Genomic DNA, 24,843 nt, shown 5'->3' with positions numbered 1-24,843 from the left:
GGAGGCATGGAGATCTTTAGATGGCCACACGTTTAAAACATCTTAGTGGTCTGGACCATGGTTGTCTTTGAGCAACTTTTTTACTTTTATGAGCAAGTACTCTGTGTTTCTGCTCCACAAGAATCTTAAAATGCTGTTGTCTGCCTCTGGCTATGGTTGCACATAACCTATAATCCCAGTATCCATGAGACAGAGGCAGGGGGATTGTTACAAGTTCAGACATTTTACTGTGCACTAATTACACCCATCTTTATGCATGAAGAATTAACCTTCCCAGGAAGCCCTGTGCATAGGTCAGCACTATAAGGCCTCTTATGGAGGAGACAGTGTGGGTCCTCAGTTCCCAGGAGCACAACAGGTCTAGCATTTGCTCTCATTCCTACTACACCAGCAGCTGCCCAGAGGGTTGCACTGGGCCTAGAGACCCGGCGAGGTGAGACAGTGCCACTCACCCTCCATCCAATCTCTGTTGTGGTTCTTCCTGTCTGTATTCAGGGAAACTCCTAATGGTTTCCCTGCTTTGGTGCTTCTCTTAGCTGCCTTCCCTGAGGAGTGGAGGACAGTGGAGACAGCAAGGATTTTCCTGAAGGAGTCAAGCAGGGGGGCCAATTCAGAAGATAATGAATGACTCTCTTTACCGATGTGGGTTATAGAATGGGGTCAGGGCCATTCTGATGAGGGACTGCTATCTCAGCACTTGGGGAGGCAGAGGCAGGATGATCTTATGTTTGAGGCCAGCCTGGTCTACGTAGTGAGACCCTTAAAAAATAGGCAAACAAAATAAAACAAAACCCAGTGCATTTATTGGGCTCATGGTCCAAATGTTGCAGAGCTTGTCTATCAAGTGATGCCCTCACATTGCAAGTCTCTCTGTGTGGTTTCATTGCCCCTTCACTCTGTTCTCCAGATTCATTCAGCTGAAACTAGAGCGAGCCACAGCAGCTGAGCGCCAGCTTGTCTTCAACGAAATCCTGCAGGCTGCGTACCAACTTATGGTGGATGTGTTTGGAAATTACGTCATTCAGAAGTTCTTTGAAGTATGTCTTTTTTTTTTTCCCCCACACTTTGACTTTGAGAATCTTCAGAGCATTTGACTTTTGTTGGCTTTTTGAAGCACAAAAGCTCATTCCAGCCATTAAGGTCTTCTCAGAGAAGAGTGTTTTCAGTGTTTCTCCAGTTCCCGATCAGCCACCATTGTGCTCCTGGGTGTGTTAGATGATTTGGGAGTATGGTGTGATCACTGCTTCTACGCTCCTACTTGAGACCCAGCACAGACTGTAGACCAGACTGGGCTTGAACTCAGGAATCCACCTGCCTCTGTCTCTGTCTTCCAAGGGCTGGGATTAAAGGCACGCACCACCCTGCCTGAGTGCATTAAGAGAGATTGTTTTTTAAAAAATAATGTTAATATATGGGGAGATAGGGTGGTTGCCTGAAGAGGCTTGAGACATAAGATCCCTTGAAACTCGAACCAAGCGGTTGTGCTAGGAATCAAACTCAGGTCCTTTGGAAGCATGAAGCTTGTCATGAAGCTTGTCCTAAGTGCTGAGCCCCACTCTGCAGCCTCTACCTCAGTGTCCAGATGGTCACATGGTAGTTTAGCGGCAGCATCACTGCAACGCAGTGCAAGCATGAGGAGCAATGGAAGGCAGCCCAGCCTCCGCTTTCCCACCATGCCCTGAGGCAATGTTTGGAGACCTCCTTTGGCCTCATCACCTTCTTTTGCCCATTAACTTGATTGAGTCTTTGGGAGTAAATTAGTGGTGAATATTGTCTGCTCCGTCTTTTAAGCTCAAATTTCAAAGACGGGATTTATTTTATTTTATTTTTTTTAAGTTTTTATTAACGTTATAATAATGCTATTGTTGTCATTTCTTACTGTCAGCAGCTTCAAGCTGTTGGATGCTGCAGAAACACTGAGGGAGAAGATTAGGTCTGGGGACAGTTACTGGACCTCTAAGCTTACCTGCTGCTAACATCACAAAATCTCACAGCCTCTTACTATTTGTATGAAGCTTTAAGAGCGGCTCTTTCAGACTTTACCGGTTCACTTCCTCACAGATACTCAGCTGCTCTAAGAAACTGGCCTCTGTGCCTCTCTGATTCTCTTTTCGCTGCCATTATGTCACTGAGTTAGGGTGCTGTGCAGCTGGGTGTCAGAACAAATGTGGCGTGTGTGTAGTTTTGTGATTTAGAGCAAGCCAGAGATCTTCCCTAGACCCATGAGTGGAACATAGAGCTTGGATGATGATTGTATTCAAATGACTGCAAACAGCCAAGGTTGGAAAACAATTTTTGGGAGAACTTTAATTCTGTGCAATGTCACCTTTCAGGTTCCTTGAAAGACACTAATCCATGAGTGTTGTGTGTACTTCACCTCACACTTGGCAGTCACTTGGCTTGCCTGCCACAGACCTTGCATATGTCTGCCCATGCATCACAGTTAACTCTGTCACTCTGAGGCATGTGGAACCCTGAAGCCGCTTCCATCTACTTAGAGTAACGGGTGTCTGGCTCCCTTCTTTCAGAAAGGAGTGTTAGTGCTTTAACTCTTCAGGGCTCTTTAAGATACATGTGATTGTAGGCAGTAGGACAGCAAGAGGCGGAGGCTGGACACAACACAGGTTAAGGAGAACTTTGTTTTCTCTGGTCCTTCTCCTTTACTTGAGTAACAGTGTCTCTCATATACCCCGTCCAGTTTGGCAGCCATGAACAGAAGCTGGCTTTGGCTGAACGGATTCGAGGCCACGTCCTATCATTGGCACTGCAGATGTATGGCTGCCGAGTCATCCAGAAAGCTTTGGAATTTATTCCCTCAGACCAGCAGGTAATTGTAAGTTTCCTTTTCACTTTTCTCTTGGTGTCTCTGTGGTTTGTACAGTGAACTGTGAAGACTGTCAGTCTGGAGCTTTGTGGTTTATGGTTGTACTCATGGCTTCCCGTTGGCAGAGCAAGCAGGAATTGCCCGGTTAGTTCACAAGATTCTAGAGGATCAGATAGTTTGCAGCCTCATCTCTTTGGTTCCAGTGTAGCCTGAGTAACTGAATAAGTTAAATCTGCTTATTGCCCATAAGTGGCACCAAACATCCCAGCAAACCTGAACTGTGATTCAGCCCACGGGCCATCTTCCTTCACTCTTCCTCTTGTTCACTGGTCACATGCTGAAGCCTGCTTGCTGTGTGTCAGCAGTGGGCAGCGTGGACATGACTAGGGCTGGGACCCTGCCTTCTCCACACTGTGGTGTACAGGAGCAGTGGGAAACAATGCTGCCCGTGGGGGAGGCCCTCACCCCCTCCACTGCAGAATCAAGGCTGGGGAGAGTTAGACAGAAGAAAGGGAACCGAGGCCCAAGCAGCTAGTTTCTGTGGATAGGGATGGATTTGGGGGGGGGGTCACCCAAGAGGCCCACAGATAGGGAAGGCACACACACCACAGCTATTTGTGCCAGGTGGCACCAAGGCCCCTGGCCTGCACTCCTCAGCCTTGGTGCTCTGAGCTCCCTCAGCCTTCTCAGCGGTGGGGTTAACTATTGTCTGGCGGTGATGACCCACTTGCCCTCACTGAGGACAAAGTTCGTTGGTGAGAACCTTTGATATGGACTCGTTCTGAGCCAGACAGGATCCCACTAGCTCTGATTCAGACCAATTCCATCATGTAGATGATGGCAGTTGAAGGCTGGTGGAGCCTGGAGCACTGGAGGCTGAGTCTCATAGCTAGGCGACTGAAGATGGGTGTGGTTGGAGACAGACCTGGGCCATATGTGCAGAACAGATAAGAAAGCACTGTCTAGTTGAGTGTGGGTGTACACAGTGGCGTCCTAGCACATTGGAGCCAGATGCTTGAGGAGTATCCCAAATTTGAAGGCACCCATAGAAAGCCAGATAGCCAGACTCCATTCTCCAAGATCGGTGCTGTTTGTCATCACAGGCAGACCGAGGCTGGCATTTGCCATTCACTCAGGCATTATGAGTTTTAATAACCTCAGGGTTTTGTGGCTCAGTGAATTATCTTTAATTCTGTTGCTGCCCCCCCTAGAATCTTCTTTCTCTTCCATCATGATAGCCACTTAACAAAAGAAACCAGCTGTTCTGGCCGTTGTATATGATGTCCCCTCTTCCCCTTCCTCGCTGAGAAGGCCTTTGCCAGCTTTTCACCATTTCGTGTCTTTCCCAGAAGGGCTGTTGCTCTTCTTTGCCTCTCTGTTCTTCTCTCTGATTCTTCCTCTTTCCACTTTTGTGGCAATGTAGGGTTGAAGGTAGGGCTTTATACAGGTTGGCTAACTGCCCACTCCAGGCCTTGAAAGACTCCTGCTTTGGCGAATCATGAGAAGCTGGGGTCGTGGGCTTGTGCCCCCATGCAGAGTTGTTCCACTTGTCCTTTTTCTAGCTCTTTCTCTGTGGCACTTTGTTCTGAGGTGAGACTACTCTTCTTTTTTTGTTCTCGTTTTGGAGCTGGGGACCAAACCCACGGCCTTGCGCTTCCTAGGCAAGCGCTCTACCACTGAGCTAAATCCCCAACCCCGAGACTACTCTTCTGCTGTGGACTATGCTTTATTTTAGTAGACAAGTTTTATCAGTTCTGTGAGTATGTATCCCTGGCCAAAAATAAGGCTTTTTCTAGTGTTGGTTTAGTAAATGCTCCTTTGACTAGGCCATAGTGAGTGTTGAGTGTCTTCTGTTAGGGACGGATGTCTCATTTGCTCTACAGCTCATACCTCAGGGATGCAGTCACTGTTTGTGAGTGGTGCCATGTCACAGTGGCTGTGGCGTTCTCGCAGAAATACAAAGAAGTGCAGATAGAATCAACAGGGACATTGGGGAGCAGATGCCTGGCCAGCCAGATTCTGTGTTTCCATATAGACGATGTGAGGCAAGGAATGTCAGCTTGCCAGGTCTTTTAAACTCCCTCATATGTGTCACTATGATGCCTTTCTCAGTGAGTCTAAGTTTATGGGTTGGATTAGTAATAACACGGCCCACTAATGAAATTTCCATATTAGGATCTTACTCAGTTCCCATTCTGGGAACAAACAACAGAAATGTATTATCTTTCCCTTCTGGATGCAGGAAGAAGGTTCCAGTAAGAATCTTATCCATTGGGGTTGGGGATTTAGCTCAGTGGTAGAGCGCTTGCCTAGGAAGCGCAAGGCCCTGGGTTCGGTCCCCAGCTCCGAAAAAAAGAAAAAAGAAAAAAAAAAAAAAGAATCTTATCCATTGTTGTTGCACTCTGTGTCTATCTGTCGTCTTTATTCACTGTTTGGACACCATTAATGAATTGAGAAAATCATTCCTATTGACTTTAATCAGTGGATAAGTCAGACACTGGGAGTCATAGTGTGACTGCTCTGAAATTTGTATTGTATCGCCTTTTGTCTGTCCCCATGTACCTTGGTTCTACCAAAGGTAGGAGCCCTTTGAGACGTGTTCTTAGCATGTCTAGGTTAACCTTAAAACTCTTGGATTCTCTAACAGTCTTAATCTTCCTAGATGTGTACCATCACCACCAATGGCTGCCTATAGATTTTATGTCCTGGCAAGGAGGCAGTCCTCCTGCCTTCACCTCTCATGTACTAGAATTACATGTTTTAAATAGGTAACTTGAGTTGTCAGTTTGTTTTTCTGTGGCTGGAAGGGCTGCAGGTAATTATGGAATTCTCAGGTGGTTGCCCGGCAAACACAGGCTGCATCATGGCGCTCCATTGCTTGGGTTTGAGGCTTGGCAGTCCAGATCTTTTTCAACAAGTTGTGTAATTTGTCTGCCTCCATGCTTCCTATGTGATCTGTTAAGAGGGAGCTAAAGCATACATTCTCAGCTCTTGGATCTTTCTAGATTAAGTGCTTATTAGTAATAGAAGCTTACATGGTTGTCAGGACACAAGTGTGTGGAATTGTATGAGCTTTTCAGTCCTTCCTGCTTCATGACTTTTTTCCTATTTGAAGAGGACTTTGGTAGTTTTTAGGTTTTTAGAGTCTCATGTAGCTCAAGTTGGCGTTGATAAAACTGGCCTTGAACCTTTGAACCTGTTGCTGTGCTATCAGTACAGGTTGTACCACCAAACCCTGGCATGTTTTTAAAAAGGCTTTGCTAGGTGTAGTATAGGCTGGCCTAGAAGTTGCTTTGTAGCAACTCCAATTCTGCCTCAGCTTCTAAGACCTAGAGTAGAGGTGTGTTCCACTGCACCCTGCTGGTGTCATGGTTTTGAAAGCCGGTTTTTAGAGCCTGGACGAGTCTTTTCCAAGTTTAATATCATTTTATGTCCCACCTGCTCTCTCACTCGCTGCGATGTTGCTTGGCTACCGTTGACTTTGGTTGTCATGGCTCTCTCTCGGCAGTGCTTGCTCCTTGGTAGGGGTGGGGACTGTCTGGATGTTTGCTGGCTGTGATTCTGCTTGGTAGGGAGTGGGGACTATCTGGATGTTTGCTGGCTGTGATTCTGGTGGTGCCTTCTCATCTTTGTCTCTAATAGAACGAGATGGTGCGGGAGCTAGATGGCCATGTCCTGAAGTGTGTGAAAGACCAGAATGGCAACCATGTGGTTCAGAAGTGCATTGAATGTGTACAGCCCCAGTCTTTGCAGTTCATCATCGATGCATTCAAGGGGCAGGTAAGTCACTTAGGGTCATGTTGTCCCCATGCGTTTATTTCACTCTGTTCAGAAGCAGTCATGTGCAGTGGCATCCACCAGAACATGTGGTCTTCCCTTTACTCTCTGGGGTCTGCTGTTGGTAGCAGAACTGTTAAGATGTATTAATATCTGAAGGATTATTTTTCCCATGGCTAGTTTTTAATCTGAGTTTTCAAATCTTTTGTTACATAAAAAAATTAAGATAGAATCTTGCAGATCATGATTGATCACGATCTTTAACATAACCGGGCGTCTTTGCCTACAGCTTTCTGAGGGTGTGGGCCATGGTTGTGTGACGTTTACAGGACCCTCACCTCCAGCACTGCACTGCTTTGGTGTTGAACTGGGTGGGGTCTTGCTGTGGAGCCCAGGCTAGGCTCAGCTTTGTAGTATTCCAGCCCTCCAAGTGGGCATAGCCATGCCTGGGCTAAAGTTGTTACCATATTATGCCATTATTTTTCTGAGTGGCTCTAAATTGAATATAATTGTTAGTTTCTTTGCCAAAAATAATAATTTCCTGCCTTGCTGTAGTTAATGGGATTGGGCATTAAATAAACTTTCTTTTTTGGGCATTTGAGTCAGGACTTCTTTTTTTTTTTTAAAGGAGGAAATATTTCTCTAAGAAGTGCTTAAATGGAAGCATGGTTTAGAGTTTTTCCAAGACAGTTCTTGTTCACTTACAACATGCTTAAGATGACTCAGAGTCCAGGACTAACATACCGGGAGTTTCAGGATTAGTGGAGGGGAGAGAGACAACGTTCGTTCACTGGGATGATGTGTGAGCTGGAGAGATGGCTCAGTAGTTAAGGTCACTTGTCGTTCTTGCAGGGGACCTGGGTTTGGTTCCCAGAACCCACATGACCACTCAGAACTATCTGTAACTAGTTCCAGAGGATCAGATACCTCTTTCTGGCTTTGGTGGGTACACACACATTTGTATATAATTTAATCTATAAAAACATTAAATTAATGACAGTATGCAACAAAGTAAAACAAAGGAGAAAAATGATTGCTGTGCTTATTTTGAGGGAGTGGAGAGGAACCAGTGACCTGCAGCTGCAGCCACACTGCTGTCTCCAGTCCAGGGCTTAAATGCCACCCCTTTGGAACCGCAAGAGCTGACAGCTAGGTTAGATAAAGAACTATTGCAATCCAAGAAAACAGTATGTGGAGGGGAGAAATGGAGGAAAGGTGAATTAACATTTACAGAAGCTCAGATTGCCAGCTGATAGGGAAATAGTCTATTCCATTCCTCAGGAGGGAAGTGAGAACGAGATCCAGATACTACAGGCAGTCCCCACCATGCATTGTGGGATGCTTCAGAAATGTGCTGCAGCCACTTTGAAAATTAAGACTATTGATAGTCTTAGATTTCAGTATTTGTATTTCTTTGATCTAGCATTTGGCTAATTATTGTATCTAGTAAAAGACCAACTTCACATATTTTATATAGCATTAGGCACACTGAGGTAAAACAAAAATTAAAAAACCAATATTCAGTGTAGATGTCTGTGCGCCACTGTCTAGGTTTAAAAATGTCATGCTCTGCCAGCAGCATTCTGGGTAGACATTCTAGACAGGGAACTCTGGAGACAGCCCTAGTCTTAGAGGATTTTTGTTTTGGAAACATAGTGCCCAGTGAAGTTAGCTACTGTTGTTGGAGTTTTTATGTTCCTAATAAGTCCATATAAAAGACACGAAATCCAGATGTTATTTATAAGCTAAATGCTTAAATTGGGCAGATGTAGGGCTATTCCAACTCATTCCCCAGCTATCAAGCCCCTTGCTATTTAACTGTTTCTCCTGCCTCTGGTCCATGGTGGCTTCCTCCTCTTTGGTCTTCTTCCTCTCCTCTCCCTCTACTCTCCTCTGGGACCTCCAGTTCCACCTTATTCCCGTCACTGCCCAATCACTGGCTCTATCCTTTTATTGACCAGTTGAATTGGGGAGAAGGTTCATGTGACATCACTTGACTATGTGCGAGCATCATCTGCTCCTTGGGGGTCAACCATATCTTGAGGAACCAGTTTTAGCATTAAAATACAAGCTGCATCAGACCGACCCACCCACTGCAAGCTGTTGTAGATCGTGAGCAGGCAGTGTCTTTGCAGCGTTGCAGATAATAGGTGCAACTGTAGGGCCAGGCAGCTAGTGAGATAGGGAGTGCTCAGTCCACTGACACCCAAGGGAGGGAGGCAAGCACTCGTGTGCTGCTGCTGCTGCTTATAGAAACTGTCATCTTTTCCCCTTTGCTGGTTTTGTTTTTGTTTTTTGTTTTGTTTTGTTTTTTTTTCCGGAGCGGGGGACCGAACCCAGGGCCTTGCACTTGCTAGGCAAGCGCTCTACCACTGAGCTAAATCCCCAACCCTGAGCTAAATCCCCAACCCCCCTTTGCTGTTTTGAGGCAGGCTCTTACTGTGTAGACATGGCTGGCCTTGAACCTCATGATACTCCTATCCTGGTTTTCTGAGTTCGGGATTAAAGACATTAACTCTTGTGCTCCCATAAGTACTTCCATGCAGCTAGGAAAAGCCAGAATCAGGATCCTGGAGATGTAGGCTGGGGATGCAGCTCAGTTGTGGGATACTTGCCTAGCACAAGAAAGAACCCCTGGTTCAATCTGCAGTACCACAAAAGTCAAGTCAAAATACGATCGTTAAATGCTTATGCACTTTGTTACTTGTTCTGAACCAAACAGCACCCTAGCCAGCATTTTGTGCAACAGTCTGTTTATGTGGAAGCATTTAGATTTAATCACTTCTAGTATGTAGGCTCCTTGGTGGTGTGCCTGTATGCTACGAACACTCCACCAGTGAGCGGGCGCCTACTGGAACCTTCTTAGTTTTGCTACCCTGGCCTCCCTGGAGTAGATCTCCCCCTCTGCCTCTTGAGTGCTGAGATTAAAGGTGCTGGCCACATGTCCAATTTCTCCTCCTCCTCCTGTTTTCATTCTATCTTGTGGAAAGGCAGTTGGTTGACCCTTTTGATTTTCTTCTTCTTCTTCTTTTTTTTTTTTTTTTTTTAAACTTTTGGGGTGAGGGAGAGAAGTTGGTTTTTTGAGACAGAATTTATCTGTGTAACTCTGACTGACTGTCCTGGAACTCTAGAACAGGCCGTTGTGGAACTCAGAGGTGCACCTGCCTCCTGAGGAGTTTGCATCATCACCTTGCCTCATTTCTATTTCATTTGAGGCTTCCTGGAAAAGTTCGTTTCAGCTACTTTACCCACTTGTATGAATTTCTAACCGACATAAGTCTGTTGAGCTGGGTTTGGGATTTAGCTCAGTGGTAGAGCGCTTGCCTAGCAACCGCAAGGCCCTGGGTTTGGTCCCCAGATCCGAAAAGAAGAAGAAGAAAAAAAAAAAGTCTGTTGAGCGTATCTGTGATGCTAGGTGGGTGGGGTGATGATGTGCCAGCACTGAAGCGATTGGCTTGGATCTGTCTGCTCTAGGTGTTTGCTTTGTCTACGCACCCATATGGCTGTAGGGTGATCCAGAGGATCCTGGAACACTGTCTCCCCGACCAGACCCTCCCTATCCTGGAGGAGCTTCACCAGCACACGGAGCAGCTCGTGCAGGTACTATGGTTTCCAGAGGAGGAGCTGCAGACTCTGGACTCCTGTGGGCAGACGTGTGTGTTTTCTAAGCAGAAAGCATTAGCAAGCATGTCATCAGTGTCCTGCAGGTCTGTGTGTGCCATGAATATAGACAATGATTCGAAACCATGGCCTGTGAGTGGGAAGTCTCCACTTCATTGCACACAAACCGAATGTGCTGTGGTGACTCTCATACGATAGTGAACAACCCGAGTGTCAGAAAGACGCACTTTCTATTAGAGGAAAACATTTCTTTATTCCCCAAACACTCCTTCCCTGATTCTAAAATAATTATAGACCTACTTTTTTGTAGTTAGTAATTTGTGAAAAGCCCAGCTAGAAAGTAAATCCATAAATATATAAAGAAAAATAGTCTGCTGTCTTGTAACAGTGCGTTCTTGTTTTGTATAACAGAGAAAAATTGTTACCACCTATCTATTTAGAAGTTCCTTGCAGGTTCCTTCCCATTCAGATGCACTTGAGTGCTGCTCTGTCATTACCCCGCCCTCTGCCTCTAAAGAGCGATAGACAGTAATCAGATGGAGGACCCAGTAATCCACAGAACTGTTTTATGTATATTTTCTTTTCTCTTTTGTTTTTTGCTTCTCAAATAGGATCAGTATGGTAATTATGTAATCCAACATGTCCTGGAGCATGGTCGTCCTGAGGATAAAAGCAAAATTGTAGCAGAGATCCGAGGCAATGTACTTGTATTGAGTCAGCACAAATTCGCAAGGTGTGTGCTCTGGGGAGCAAGGATTGGGCAGCGCTTGAGCCGCAGATTCTTTTCCCTAAGTTCCTCCACTTACTTGGCTGTGTGTGCGTGCGTGTCTGTGTGTCCATGTACACTGCACCATGTGTATGTATGGAAGCTAGGAGACAACCTGGGGGAATTGGTTCTCTCTCTTTTTTTCCACCTTACAAGTTCTGGTTATCAAACTTTCAAATGTTGGAGTTTGGTTTTATTTTTATTTTTTAAGTATTGACTGCTGTAAAAGTCAAGTAGCATGTTAAGTGCTCTCTTTCTGCTCCTTTGCAGTTACTCTGGAAATCTAAGGGCTGTTTCTGACATGTCGTCCTTTGACCCCTGTTTGTTTCTTCCGTGGGGTGGGCATTGTAAGGTGCTCTCCACTCACCTCTCTTGGCCTGAGAGGGGCCATTCGTGAGACCTGCCCAGGCCTCCACTTCTCAGCTTCAGGGTGGCGTGCTTGGGAAGCCCTGGCCTCCTGGGCCTTAGCTCTGTGGTCTTCTGACACATTCATTCTTTCTCACCGCTCATAGAACACAATACTGCTTAGTTTTGTAGTATTTTCTTCCCTGGAGCTTTTATGGGATTGGCTAGACAGATGGCGTGACTCATGGCTGTCAGTTATTATATTGATATTTATTCTTATACTCACTCTTAATTAGGGAAACCCTTTAAAACCTTTTTTTTTTTTTTAGAATTTTGTGTGTGTGGTATATGTGTGTGTATTCATGTACATCTTCCATGGGGCCCGAGTGGAGCTCAGATGGAGTAGATTAGTCAAAGCACTTATGTGTGACTTAGTCTAGAAAGGCTGGTAGGCCACGTGCCTTCAGGGGTCACCTTCAGAGTTGTGCTTCTGGAGTTTATGGTCTGCTTTCGGTAGGAGTGGCTTCTTTCTTGGTGAAGGTTTGGGACCTAGCACCCCTTTGTAAAGCCAACTTGGTACTTCTGGGTACTGGGTACTGGGCTCACTGACAGTGGTCCACATAGCACACTCTATTGTTGATTTGCACAGCTTTGTGCCCATGGAACTGAGGTGAGGACACGTGCCATGTAATAAAGGCAGGCAGTTATTATGAGGAACTGCTCTGCTGGCGATTGGCCATCTGTGTGGCAGTGAGGCATTTTTTACTGCTTTCCCAGATGAGGTGTGTGAGGTGGTCACAAGTGCTGCTGGCACAGCACAGGGGGCCCTCCGTGCTTCTGAGCAGCTGACAGTGCTGTGGGACAATTTGAAGTTCCTTCACTGAGCCTGGACTGCCCCAAGTCCCGGTGTCTGTCGTTCATGGAAGCTGTAACCAGCAGAGTCATCCTAAGTCTTGGTTTTGTTGAAATAGTGATTATGAGCCCCCTGAGCTATGCGAGAGCTCTGGTGAACCTTGGGTGTCAGTTTGTGTGTTTCTCAAGTTCATTACTATCTCACATCAGCAGGTCAGGGCCCCTCTCCTGGAGCACTGATGGACACCCAGCATTTCTGATGAAAACATGGATCTTCAGAACCAGACCCTGGGGAAATGAGTTCTCCATGTGTGCCGTCTCCCTCCATGTTCATCTAACAAGTGTAGCCTAAGAGGGGATGTTTTCTGATTGATCTTCCCAATTTGTCTCATGACAGCAATGTTGTGGAGAAGTGTGTCACTCATGCCTCACGTACAGAGCGTGCTGTGCTCATTGATGAGGTATGCACCATGAATGACGGTCCCCATAGTGCCTTATACACCATGATGAAGGATCAGTATGCCAACTATGTGGTCCAGAAGATGATCGATGTGGCTGAGCCGGGGCAGCGGAAGATTGTCATGCACAAGGTAAGCAAATTGGGTACGAGCCCAGAGTGGGCAGAGGACCAAATGGACCCTGTATAGACAGAGAGGACAGCAGACAGTGGGCTTGGTGGTGTTCTGTGAAGACTGGTTGCGGTGTGGACTCACCGTGGTCTTACTGTGCTTTCCATTCCTGCCCTCAACTCAGTGTAGGGCTTTTGTTTCTGGGATTTTGTTTCTTTTTTAACTTTAATTTTCTTCATTTTTCTTTTCTCTTATGGGTATGGGTGTTTTGTCTGAACACACACCTATGTGCTACATGTTTTATTAACATTTTATTGAGTGTGGATGTTAGGGTTCATGTCTAGATCACACTGAGGTAGTTGGGTTTGATGACAAGTACCCTTTACCCTCTGACCCAGGCCTGGTGCATGCTAGGCTAGCATTCCGCCACTAAGCCACATGCCCGGCCTGTGTTTGCTTGGAAGGGCTTACTTTGTTGCTGGCCTTAAAGAGTAGGATCTTTGATGCTTAGCCTCCTAAGTGCTGGGATTGCAGGCACATGCTGCACATGTCTGAGGTAAATCCCTCCCTGGTCAGATCATCAGTGCTTCCTGTATTTCCTTTCCTCTTTTCACTTATTCCTGCTGTGTGTGTTTTCAGGGAGGTAAATCTGCTTATTGCCCATAAGTGGCACCAAACATCCCAGCAAACCTGAACTGTGATTCAGCCCACGGGCCATCTTCCTTCACTCTTCCTCTTGTTCACTGGTCACATGCTGAAGCCTGCTTGCTGTGTGTCAGCAGTGGGCAGCGTGGACATGACTAGGGCTGGGACCCTGCCTTCTCCACACTGTGGTGTACAGGAGCAGTGGGAAACAATGCTGCCCGTGGGGGAGGCCCTCACCCCCTCCACTGCAGAATCAAGGCTGGGGAGAGTTAGACAGAAGAAAGGGAACCGAGGCCCAAACAGCTAGTTTCTGTGGATAGGGATGGATTGGGGGGGGGGGTGTCACCCAAGAGGCCCACAGATAGGGAAGGCACACACACCACAGCTATTTGTGCCAGGTGGCACCAAGGCCCCTGGCCTGCACTCCTCAGCCTTGGTGCTCTGAGCTCCCTCAGCCTTCTCAGCGGTGGGGTTAACTATTGTCTGGCGGTGATGACCCACTTGCCCTCACTGAGGACAAAGTTCGTTGGTGAGAACCTTTGATATGGACTCGTTCTGAGCCAGACAGGATCCCACTAGCTCTGATTCAGACCAATTCCATCATGTAGATGATGGCAGTTGAAGGCTGGTGGAGCCTGGAGCACTGGAGGCTGAGTCTCATACCTTGTTGATGTGTGAAGGTGTTGTGAGGCGGGCCTGATGTATGTAGGAACTGGAAGTACAGGAAAAGGGCATACAGTCATGAAGACTTGGGGACCAGAGAGAAGACTGACTGACTGACTGACTGACTCACTCACTCACTGACTCACTGACTGACTGACTCACTCACTCACTCATTTATTTGTTTGTTTGTTTGTTTATTTATTTATTTATGGAGCTGAGGACCAAACCCAGGGCCTTGCGCTTGCATTGAGCTAAATCCCCAATCCTGAGAGGAGACACTTATTTATTTATTTATTTTTTTACTTTATGTGTATGCCTCAGCATGAATATATGAACGTCAGAGGACAGCTTACTTGATTTCTTTCCTTCTACCATGTGGGCTCTGAGGATGGAACCTGGAGGTTGTTGTCAGGCTTAGTGACAAGTGCCTTTATCCATGGAACAGTCATTCAGACCCAGGACTGTGCTTTAAATAACTCTCCTGCTCCTGCACCACTGCTGTAACTTCTGGGGAAGACATGGGAACAACTGAGTTAACAGCTGGTAGTGTTTGTCAGACCGAAGAGAAGTGGTCAGTAGAAGCTGGAATCAGGAGGATAAGGACAGCCAGGACTGTCTGCATGTAGTTAAGGTGTGGGGGTGGGAAAGAGCAGGGATCCCTTTCATGTCTTACTAGTCAAGTTAAAAATGGAGTGCAGGAAGGCTGGGGAGATGGAAAGGAGTGGGAGGGTTAAGAATGGAGAAAGCCAGATTACACTTAGATTGGGGGTATATGCAAAGCAAGGGCACTTGAGTCTGGGAGAAGCTCTTGTTGGGGACTGGGTTCCTACCATACCTGGGGTGAAGTACTCCTGGTTCCTTTGGATAGGCAAACTTGGGAAGGTATGTAGAGTGCTACCTAGAACTCAGGACAGTTTGTTACCATCCAGTGTCCTGTAGATACCCGGATGGAGGTGTGCTGTTTCCTGGCCTATGTAGGTTCATTGCAATTTCCACAGCTTTTTGGCCCTTCCCTTGCTCTGAGCTTGCAGTTGACGAGACTAACTGCTGATCTTGTAGGCTTCAGGATGGGCTACAGGATCTCCTTTTGCATCATCCTTGAGATGATTTGGGGTTGGGAACACAGATTAATATCTGAGCAGAAGGGAGTCAGCACTGTAGCTCCAAGTGAGATCCCCTCTGTGGGTGCACAGGAGTAGATGCAGGGCATGAATGCCCACAGGGGCGAGCAGGGCTCAGGATGGAGGAGTGAGGGACGGAGGCTGGGGGTCCGGGAGTGAGTGATGGCAGAGATGTGTCATGAGTGTTGGGTTTCGATACCTGTGCTATTCCTTATCCCTAGTTTATCTTTGGAGAAACAACAGAGCTGTCCTCTTTGAGCTGCACTGGCACAGTGACCATCCTCTTCATTTGTTTGTCCCTTTCTATTTCTTTATTATATCTTAGTTGGGGTTTCTACTGCTGTGAGAAAGCACAAAGACCACAAGCAACTTGGGAAGAAAAGAGGTTATCTCATCTTAAAAACTGCTTAGCCTGCTCTATTGTTGAAGAAATTCGACAGCAGGAACCTTGAGGCAGGGAGTGATGTAGAGGCACTGGAGGAGCCCTGCTTGCTGGCTTGGCTTGTTCAGTCTGACTACTGCCCTGGGGTGTACCACCCACCGTGGGCGGGCCCTCCATCAGACAGCAGTCAAAAGAATGTACCACAGCCCTGCCGCAGGCCAATTAGATGGCAGCATTTTCTCAGTCAAGGATTCTTCTAAGGTAACTAGCTTGTATCATGTTGACATGAAAAACTAGTCAACACAGTCAGCCTCTTTTCAGCTTAACAATCATACTGCTTTTTTTTTTTTTTTTTTTTTGGTTCTTTTTGGTTCTTTTTTTGGAGCTGGGGACCCGAACCCAGGGCCTTTGCGCTTCTCGGCAAGCGCTCTACCACTGAGCTAAATCCCCAACCCCAATCATACTGCTTTTAAAGCATAGCCTTTCCTTTCTTGTTCATCTCCAAGATCTTATATTAATATTAACCTCACAATATAAAAACATTTCAATGTTTAAAGCCCTGCGGTCTTTACAAATACTTTAAAAATTCAGTTTCTTTAAAATATCCAAGGTCTCTTTAAAAGTTCAAGCCTATAAAATATTCATAGTCCCTAAAACTCCAGAGTCTCTCAACTGGCTCCTGTAAAAGCAAAGTAAGTTAAATACTTTCTTATCCCAAGAGGGACAGCGTGGGACACAGTTGCTCAGAGCAAACCCAAGCCCAACAGGCTCAGTGACAGAGCTCTGGACTTCACCAAGGAACTTTTGGGGTTCCTCCAGAGGGCTTGGACAGCCCCCCACAACCCACATCGTTGTCTCCTAGGGTTAGGCAGGCTTTACTGCACACAGCTGCTGCTGTCATGGGGCCAAACAGCTCAGTCAGTCAGCGGGGTCTAGAGGGAGGGAGGAGGAATGTTAGACAGTTAGACAGCATTGTGACGTGATTCCAGCCAGTGCTGAAGCGGGTTTCCTTTTTTTCAGTCTGTATTTATACCATTCTAGGTGTATGCAAAGAATAGTCAGAAACAAACAAGGCAATAAACAAAGCCCCATGGTCAGTGTGTCTAGGGGTTTATCAGGATGACCGAGATAGAAGGACTACAACATTTCCTCAGCTGCATTCATCTTGAGCGTTGTCCTAGCCCAGTGTAAATATTCTTGCCAATATCCTTGAAGCAGCATCAAGTGCCCCACACTGAGCATCATCCCATGGCACTGGCATCTCCAAAATGCTGGGGTCTCTCTCTGTATTGGCCTCCACCTTTACCAATGACCTTTCCTGAGGATTCTTCGTGGATTCTGAGCTGCCTTATGGTTACCAAGCCTCAACTTCTCTCATGACTCCTTCAGTCTTAGGCCTTCTACACACTGAGGCTGCACTTTATCAGCGGCTCCTCTTATCCTCTCACAGTGCCAAGCTTCAATTTTTCTTCATGACCTCTTAGAAGGCAATCCCACCTAGAAGAGACTCTACTTATACATTACCATGGTTGGCTGCAGCATGAGGAGCCTATTGGCTCTTTTGGGGCTCAGCTTCTGTGTACTGACCCTGAGGAAATACTCTGGGAAAATTTGCTTCACTGATGCTGATCTCTTCCTAATCGCAGTCCCAGCTGACCAGTATCAGTTGTACCAGCAAAGCAAAGATTTCGTGTTAGTGGTTAATTGCAGATGTCACTTGAATGCCTGATAGAGTGTTTGTTTCCCTCAAAAGCCTGGCAGGCCAGTGCTCTTTTGTCTGTACTGCTAGCAACATTATCTTCAGGCACTGCCACAGTCCTCTCTAAAACATGATCTTGTCTGCCACAGTTAGTGTTTCTGTTGTAAACATCACCAAAAGCAGCTGAGAAGGAAAGGATTTGTTTAATCTTACAGTTTTTCTATCATCCAAGAAAGTCAGGAACCTGTTGACATGGGCTGATTTCAGAAGTCATGGGGAGTGCTGCTTCTTGGCTTGGTCCCAGTAATTTGCTCAGCCTGCTTTCTTATAGCACCCAGACTCACCAGCACACGGGTGGCACCACTCACAGTAAGCTGAGCTCCTCCCACATCAATCATCATCAAACAAGAAAATGCCACAGGCTTGTCCACACACAGCCCAATCAGATGAGGGTATTTTCTCAATTGAGTTTTCCTCTTCCAAAATGACTCTTGTAAAGTTGACATAAAAACTAGCCAGTGCCATTTGGTCAACTGGAAACAATCCTGTGCCCTGGAGAGGCAGGCATCCGGTGGTGAGTTCAGACAGATGGTTCCCCAAAGGAAACCCCACCTCTCAGGACAGCCTGGCTTTCTATGTGACTGTGGTAGGTACTGTGCAGTCGGCTGGCATGTGCTGTTCTTTCATTGGTGGGTGGGTGGGTTGGTTCTCTGTTTTGTGTCAGTGCTTAGGTAGGGCAAGAGCTCCTGTCTTTACCTCACCGACTTGCTAGCAATAAGAGGACAAAAGTATCTGTGTGGGATGAAACACCATGTATGTGCACTGTGGAGTCTGTGTCTGGCTGGGAAGGTGCTGGATACACCTCGGGACTCTCTGGCCAGTGTAACACCCACACTTATCTTCTCCAGATCCGGCCACACATCGCGACTCTTCGGAAGTACACCTATGGCAAGCACATCCTGGCCAAGCTTGAGAAGTACTACATGAAGAATGGTGTGGACTTGGGGCCCATTTGTGGTCCCCCTAATGGGATCATCTGAGCAGTGCACCCATCCCTGTCCCGCTGACCTCACTGACCCTGGCAGATCGAACCAGCAACCAGAGATGCCCAGCTCAGAGTCGAAAGTGGGCGATGGTTGCTCCGGGATTGCTCCCTCCTCCAAAAATGGAATCAGATCCACTTGTGGAAAGGCCTTTGTAAATTTCATTTTATTACACATAACATGTACTAATTATTTTTTTTAATTGACTAATTGCCCTGCTGTTTACTGGTGTATAGGAACTTGTACATAGGTAATCAGTGTACATGAGAGGCCACATGCTTTGTTCAATGTTGTATCTATATTCCACATGTGGACACTTTCAGGGTGGTTGGTTTAACAAAAAAAGTTTTAAAAAAAAGACAAAAAAAGGTTTTTAACTCATTTGCCTTGTGGCAAGTTTTGCAAATAGCTCTTCCCCACCTCATTTTATTAAAAAAAGAAACCTGAGAAATTTGAATTTTAGTTAAATAATCTCAAACTGGCATTTAACACTGTTTATAAACTATATATATATATACATATATACATATGAAATGGGAACGTTTCCGAGTTGCTAAAGCATCAGCCTGTGATACGGAGTTTATGACGCTCTTTTGGAGATGACCTCATGCTGAGGGAGGTGGTAGCTGCAGATCCAGGAGGAGCGGGAAGCACAGAGACAGGCCCGAGGCCAGTGGGCATGGCCACTTGCTCTATGGGCTGCCTTCTGTGAACACTGGGAAGCAGAATCTGATTATCTAGCATGAGAGAACCCAGCTCTGCTCCTGGTCTGGCTTCTATAGATACATAGTGTATACTTGTGTAGACTTTGCATATATACGGATTTGTAGTATTTTCCTGTTTTGATGTCTAATCTGTATCTATAATGTACCCTAGTAGTCGGACATACTTTTGATTGTACAATTGTACATTTGTATACCTGTAATGTAAATGTGGAGAAGTTTGAATCAACATGAACACGTTTTTGGTAAGAAGAGAACCGGCCAGCCCGTGCACTCTGTATATCCCACCTTTTATGGTTGTAGCAGATAGTGTTGTATATTGTAAATTGTAATTTCAAACAGAAGTAAATTTTTTTTCTTTTGAAGGAATAAATGTTCTTTATACAGCCTAGTTAATGTTTAAAAAGAAAAAATAGCTTGGTTTATTTGTCAGCTAGTCAAGACGGTAGTGAGAGCCTTTCTAAATGTTACTTCAGATGATTCAGTTCACACTAGTGTTCCTTTTTTTTTTTTTTTTTTAAATCCTAAGAAAAGGTAATGTTTCGCTTATTTTGTGACAGTCAAAAGGATGTGCAGAAGTTTCGCCTGCCCCTTCCCTGCTCAGCACCTCCCCTTGTAAAGTGACTCACCCTCCGTTTTGTACAGATGAGCTGTATTTTGCATTTTGTCTACTTGTAAGTGAATGTAACATACTGTCAATCCTCGTTTGAATATAGACTGTAACACTACACGGTGTACATTTCCAGAGCCTTGTGTATATTTCCAATGAACTTTTTGCAAGCACACTTGTAACCATATGTGTATAATTAACAAACCTGTGTATGCTTATGCCTGGGCAACTATTTTTTGTAACTCTTGTGTAGATTGTCTCTAAACAATGTGTGATCTTTATTTTGAAAAAAATACAGAACTTTGGAATCTGAATTTGTATTGCTCTCACTTCTCTCAAACCTGCTCAGGTGAGCCCTGCTCCACCCTGCCTCTGCTGCTCCAGGGTTGCAGAGGAAGGGTAGAAGAGTGGAGTGGAGCTGGGGGATCAAGCTGATGACTTCTGAGCCTAATTCGACCTAAGAGGTTGAGTTCAGTTTGCCTCATGTCTGGTTTTGCAGTGTTTTGTGATAGTCTTTTCCTGGGGATAGACACACACACCCTTGCTCACCCCAGAAAGGGAACCCATCTCGGTGAACCAGTGCATTTTTACTGGGACACTAACAAGAGGGGTTACTCACAGCTGCATCCTAGAGTGCCCCTGTCCCCAGCCCAGGCTGTAACCCTGGGGCTCTCTGCAGAGCATGTGAGCAGTTCCACAGTCAGAGCCTTTCACAAAAGCTGGGGAGAAGCCTTGAGAATCTTCAGCTTCTGCTTTCCTAAATATGAGCTTTTGTTCACCTGGGTCTCATGAGCCTCCCCTCCCTGTGAGGGACTGTTTCATGTAGAGAAAATTGCCAGACACGCTTGGTGTGGTGGCTTCAATCCCAGCAGAGGGAGGCAGATCTCTTGAGGGCCAGCCTGGTCCATAGCTTGAGTTTCTGGACAGTCTGGACTACACAGAGACACCCTCTCTTGAAAGCCAGAAGATCAAGAGAGGAAAGGAAGTGCCCAGCTTGCTCAGAAACCCTCAGTGCAAGTCTCCTGTGCCTCTTTTTGCAAGTGCGTGTCCATGGATTACTGCCTTGTCCTGCTGACCATCCTGCAGGGTTTTCATTTTGGCTTCTGGCATTTTTTGGCATTGGGAAATATCTTTTCTGAGACTGACAGCCCCTATACCTGGCTATCCAGTGTCTAGCTTACTGATTACCCTCTGATTGAGAACCACTGGGATCACAGTAGTTCCTGTCCTCAGGATGTCCACCCTTCCCCTACCCACCCAGCTGTTTGTCAAGAGTTGCCTTTGGCAAAAATCGACAAAGGTTGGTTTAGCAAGGAAGACCAGATGGGAGGCCACAAGATCCGGAATTTCACCCGGCCTCCTGCATGTAGGGGCCTCTAGCCATGTATGCCAGCAAGCCCTCTGGGCCAGAAAAAAGAAGTGATCATTCCCACTTGAAGGCCCGATTCTGCTTGAACATCAGGAGTTGGGCTGTGGGGACTTCCCAGGGCAGGTATGTGCTGAGGGGAGGTGGCTAGTGGCTGGGGCCTGTGTTTTGGGACATCTCAGGGCATTTACTTGTAGTTGCTTGATTGGGTTCTTTTAGCATTTCAGTGGAGAAGCACGTGTGTGGAAACCCTGCTGGAAAGGGGGTGGTCTCTTGATTTCAAACCTTGCACGTGTCAGGAGTCTTCAGAATCAGGATTAAATGGTGCCTTTAATCCTCCCATGCCCCGAGACCCAATTCTCTGCAAAAGGGGAAACTACCTGAGCACTAATGACGAGCACTTTGAAAAGGAGTTGTGTAGATCGAGAGTTTGTGACTGAGTAGTACCCAGTGTGTTATGGATCAAGCAACGTTTGATATTCTCTGTTTACTGTTGGAGACTTCATTTTAATAGCTTCTGGACAGAACCTCTTTCCCTCCCCCGACACACGCGGGCTGTGCACACAGCATGAACTAGGGACACCCAAGCTTGTCATCTCAACCATAAGAGGCCGAGGCAGGAGGATGGAGAGTTTGACCTTAAGCTACAATAACAAAGGGTGTCTCAGAGGCAGAAAAACAAAGCCAACTGAGCCAGCGCATATTTATAAATGCCAACACATTTTAGAAGTTCAAGATCATCTCAGCCACGCAGTGAGCCAGAGTGACTGCGTGAGATCCTGTCTGTCTGGGGAGGTTTGGAAGGGATGCTTGTTCCCCAGCACAAGAGTTCAGAGGACCTTTGTCCACCGTCACAGCCTTTTGGAGACTGGTTTTATTTTGTGGATTATATCTCTGACCATCACATGGTGTGGACATCTGGCTTTACATGGGCTTTTTCCTCACATGCTCTACACTGAGCCATCTCCCAACCTCAGACCCTTCTTTTTTTTTTTTTTTTTTTTTTTTGTTTTTTTTGTTTTTTTTTTTTTCAGAGCTGGGGACCAACCCAGGGCCCTGTGCTTGCTAGGCAAGCGCTCTACCACTGAGCTAAATCCCCAACCCCACCTCAGACCCTTCTTAACAAATAAAAATAAACCCGGGAGAAGAAACCTGTTTTTAAGGAAGTCTGTCCAATGCGATTCACTAGACACACACTCAGCTGACACCAGGAGGTAGCTCAGGAATGCCCATTTCAGATCCATAAGCCAGGAGGTAGCTCAGGAATGCCCATTTCAGATCCATAAGCCAGGAGGTAGCTCAGGAATGCCCATTTCAGATCCACAAGCCAGGAGGTAGCTCAGGAATGCCCATTTCAGATCCATAAGCCAAGGTTCACATTCAGACGAGACACTTAGGTCCTCCCTCCACAGCACTGTTCGATGGAGCAAGCTGGGCTCCAGGCTGTGTCCACCCCTCATTCTTGAGACAACCGGGAGGGAGTCCAGACGTTTCAGCTTACATTGCAGAGGAGATGAAACTTGGGCTTGGTATTCATTGAAAACCAAGCCAGGGTTTTATCTGCGTCTCCTGACTTCCTGGATCCAATGCTCTGTTTATTACAACTTGCCCTGCTGGTGTGGCCTAGCGATCCCTACCCTTTAGAGTTGCAGCAGGGGCCTGTGAGAGGGCTCAGTGGTACAGGTGCTTGCTACCAACTCTGGTGACTGAGTTTGATCCCTAGAACCCACATGGTAAAAAGAAGAGAACTGGCTCCCATGACTTGACCTCTGACATACATGCACACTTTAGAACAAACATGCACCCACACGTATGTTTGTGAACACACATACATACTGCTCTTTCAGAGGACCATGAATTTAGTCTCAGCACCCAAGGAAAGGGCCTCATAACTGCCTGTGGTTCCAGCTCCATGGACACACACAGACACACACACACAGACACTCACAGACACACTCAGACACACAGACAGACACACACACACACACACACACACATGCAGACAGACACACACAGACACAGACACACAGACACACACAAACATGCAGACAGACACACAGACAGACACACACACACACACAAACACACAGACACACACACAGACACAAACAAACACACAGACACACACAGACAGACACAGACACACACATACACACAGACAGACACACACACAGACACAGACACACATACACACAGAGACACACAGACAGACACATGGACAGACACACAGACACACATACAGACACACACACAGACTGACACACACATAGACACAGACACACACACACACACAGACACACACACACACACAGAGACACACACAGACACACAGACAGACACAGACAGACACACTCAGACACACAGACAGACAGACACACTCAGACACACTCAGACACACACACACACACACACACACACACACACACACACACACACACACACACACACACACACACACACACACACACACAGTTGAGGTGGCAGAAGGCCAGGGGTTAAATTCCCAGCCCTTAGTGGCACATCAGAACCATCCCTAACTCCAGTTCCAGGTAATACGATGCTCTCTTCTGGCCTCTTTAGGTGCCGTATACATGTAGCATAAGAACAGACATGTAGACAAAAGACCCACAAATAAAACGAAAAGGTATTAAATTACAAAACCTCCAAAGCAGTTACGCAGAAATAAATTCACTGATGAAGCAAGAAGCTTGTGACTTCTGGTAGGTATCAGCTCTGGCCACATGAGGGCGCTGCTGCCTAAACCAGACACTATGGAGTCTCCAGGGCACCAGGATTCAAGGCCTGGCTTTCAAGACCTGGAAGTAGGGTGAGATTTGTTTCTTCTTCATTCCTCCCCAGAAATCCCTAGTGTGCAGGGCCAGACCTTCACGGTCTGGGGCTGGGAACCGAAGCTCACACACATCTGGCTCAGATCCAGTTTTGATTTGCTCTATGACCCCTGTGGAGCCTCTGCCTTCTTTGGCCTCTGTTTCCCCACTTGTCACCTGGTGGGGTCAATCAGTGGTGGGACCTGAACAGAGAACTCCCAGCTTCAAGGTAGCCCTTGGGTGTCTAGGCCCCAGCTGACTCATCCAAGCCCCCAAACAGCACAACCCAAACCTCCAAGTATTCTCATAACCGGGAGCTTCATAGCCCAGCTCTGTGCATCTCTGTGTAGCTCCCCCCACAGCCCTCCAACCTCCCCACCACCCCCTCTGCCCTCACTTCCCGTGTAAAATGGGAGGAGAAAAACTACTGCACTGGACATGTGAAAGCCCCGGACCCCAGCTGGACGCACAGCTGAAAGACAGCACTACCCTTCATTTTACTAGGGTGACTGACATGTCTCCAAAACCAGGACACTTATCGGAGAAAGTAGAGCTTTGCGAGTGCATCACTGGGGGGCTCTAGGGGTTCTGCCTGGTGGTGCTCTCGCCTAGAACCACAGTCCAGGGTTGTGCGTCCCCTAAGGTCACCGTAGCTCTGGGGACATTCAGATGCTGTCCTGCTGGCTGGATTCCTGTGGAGGTTGCACCTGGCACTCTGGGCAGAGTCTCCAGACACCCGGGAAAGACCCAGTTCCACAGCCACCCACCTACCTACTCCAGTTGCTCACTCCCTGACCCCGAGAGGTATCTCAGCCTGTCTGTCTCTCAGTTTCAGGCAGAGAATTGACTCTAAGCAGTTGCCAGCCTCCTGCGGTGGTGGTAGGATCCACGTCTGTGCTGTCACTTGGATTCTGAATATCAGGAGTCGGTGGCTCCAGGACTCAACCCTGAGCCTGTCCTGTGTCGCCAGGTTCCCTTGCCAAACCCCATCTAGGCAAAGGGGACACAAA

The 24,843-nt window shown here is 46.8% G+C and overlaps 1 protein-coding gene and 2 non-coding genes across 16 annotated transcripts in view; all 3 read left to right on the top strand.

The window, feature by feature from the left end:
- The window catches only part of Pum1 (pumilio RNA binding family member 1), a 119,036-nt gene extending 99,083 nt beyond the window's left edge, over window positions 1-19,953 (top strand). For 8 of the 14 annotated variants that reach the window (XM_032896975.1, XM_032896951.1, XM_032896983.1 and 5 more), the window contains 7 exons: window positions 908-1,037; window positions 2,699-2,833; window positions 6,467-6,604; window positions 10,076-10,201; window positions 10,834-10,955; window positions 12,583-12,775; window positions 18,173-19,953. In XM_032896975.1, the coding sequence (XP_032752866.1) occupies window positions 908-1,037; window positions 2,699-2,833; window positions 6,467-6,604; window positions 10,076-10,201; window positions 10,834-10,955; window positions 12,583-12,775; window positions 18,173-18,304 (976 nt within the window). In that variant the 3' untranslated portion in view covers window positions 18,305-19,953. The remainder of the gene's footprint in view (window positions 1-907; window positions 1,038-2,698; window positions 2,834-6,466; window positions 6,605-10,075; window positions 10,202-10,833; window positions 10,956-12,582; window positions 12,776-18,172) is intronic. The other 6 variants (XM_032896988.1, XM_032896969.1, XM_032896954.1 and 3 more) reach the window with 1 other exon arrangement.
- LOC116890448 lies at window positions 3,533-3,615 on the top strand. Its single transcript, XR_004386640.1, has one exon. It is a non-coding gene; the product is annotated as a small nucleolar RNA SNORD103/SNORD85 (small nucleolar RNA).
- Window positions 13,882-13,964, top strand: LOC116890446. Its single transcript, XR_004386639.1, has one exon. It is a non-coding gene; the product is annotated as a small nucleolar RNA SNORD103/SNORD85 (small nucleolar RNA).
- Window positions 19,954-24,843: the final 4,890 nt, after the last annotated feature.

The sequence above is a fragment of the Rattus rattus genome, chromosome 1 (assembly GCF_011064425.1).
Source record: "Rattus rattus isolate New Zealand chromosome 1, Rrattus_CSIRO_v1, whole genome shotgun sequence".
NCBI classification, from domain to species: domain Eukaryota; kingdom Metazoa; phylum Chordata; class Mammalia; order Rodentia; family Muridae; genus Rattus; species Rattus rattus.
The sequence above is the reverse complement of the archived record's forward strand: the minus strand, read 5'-3'. Positions and strand labels throughout refer to the sequence as shown.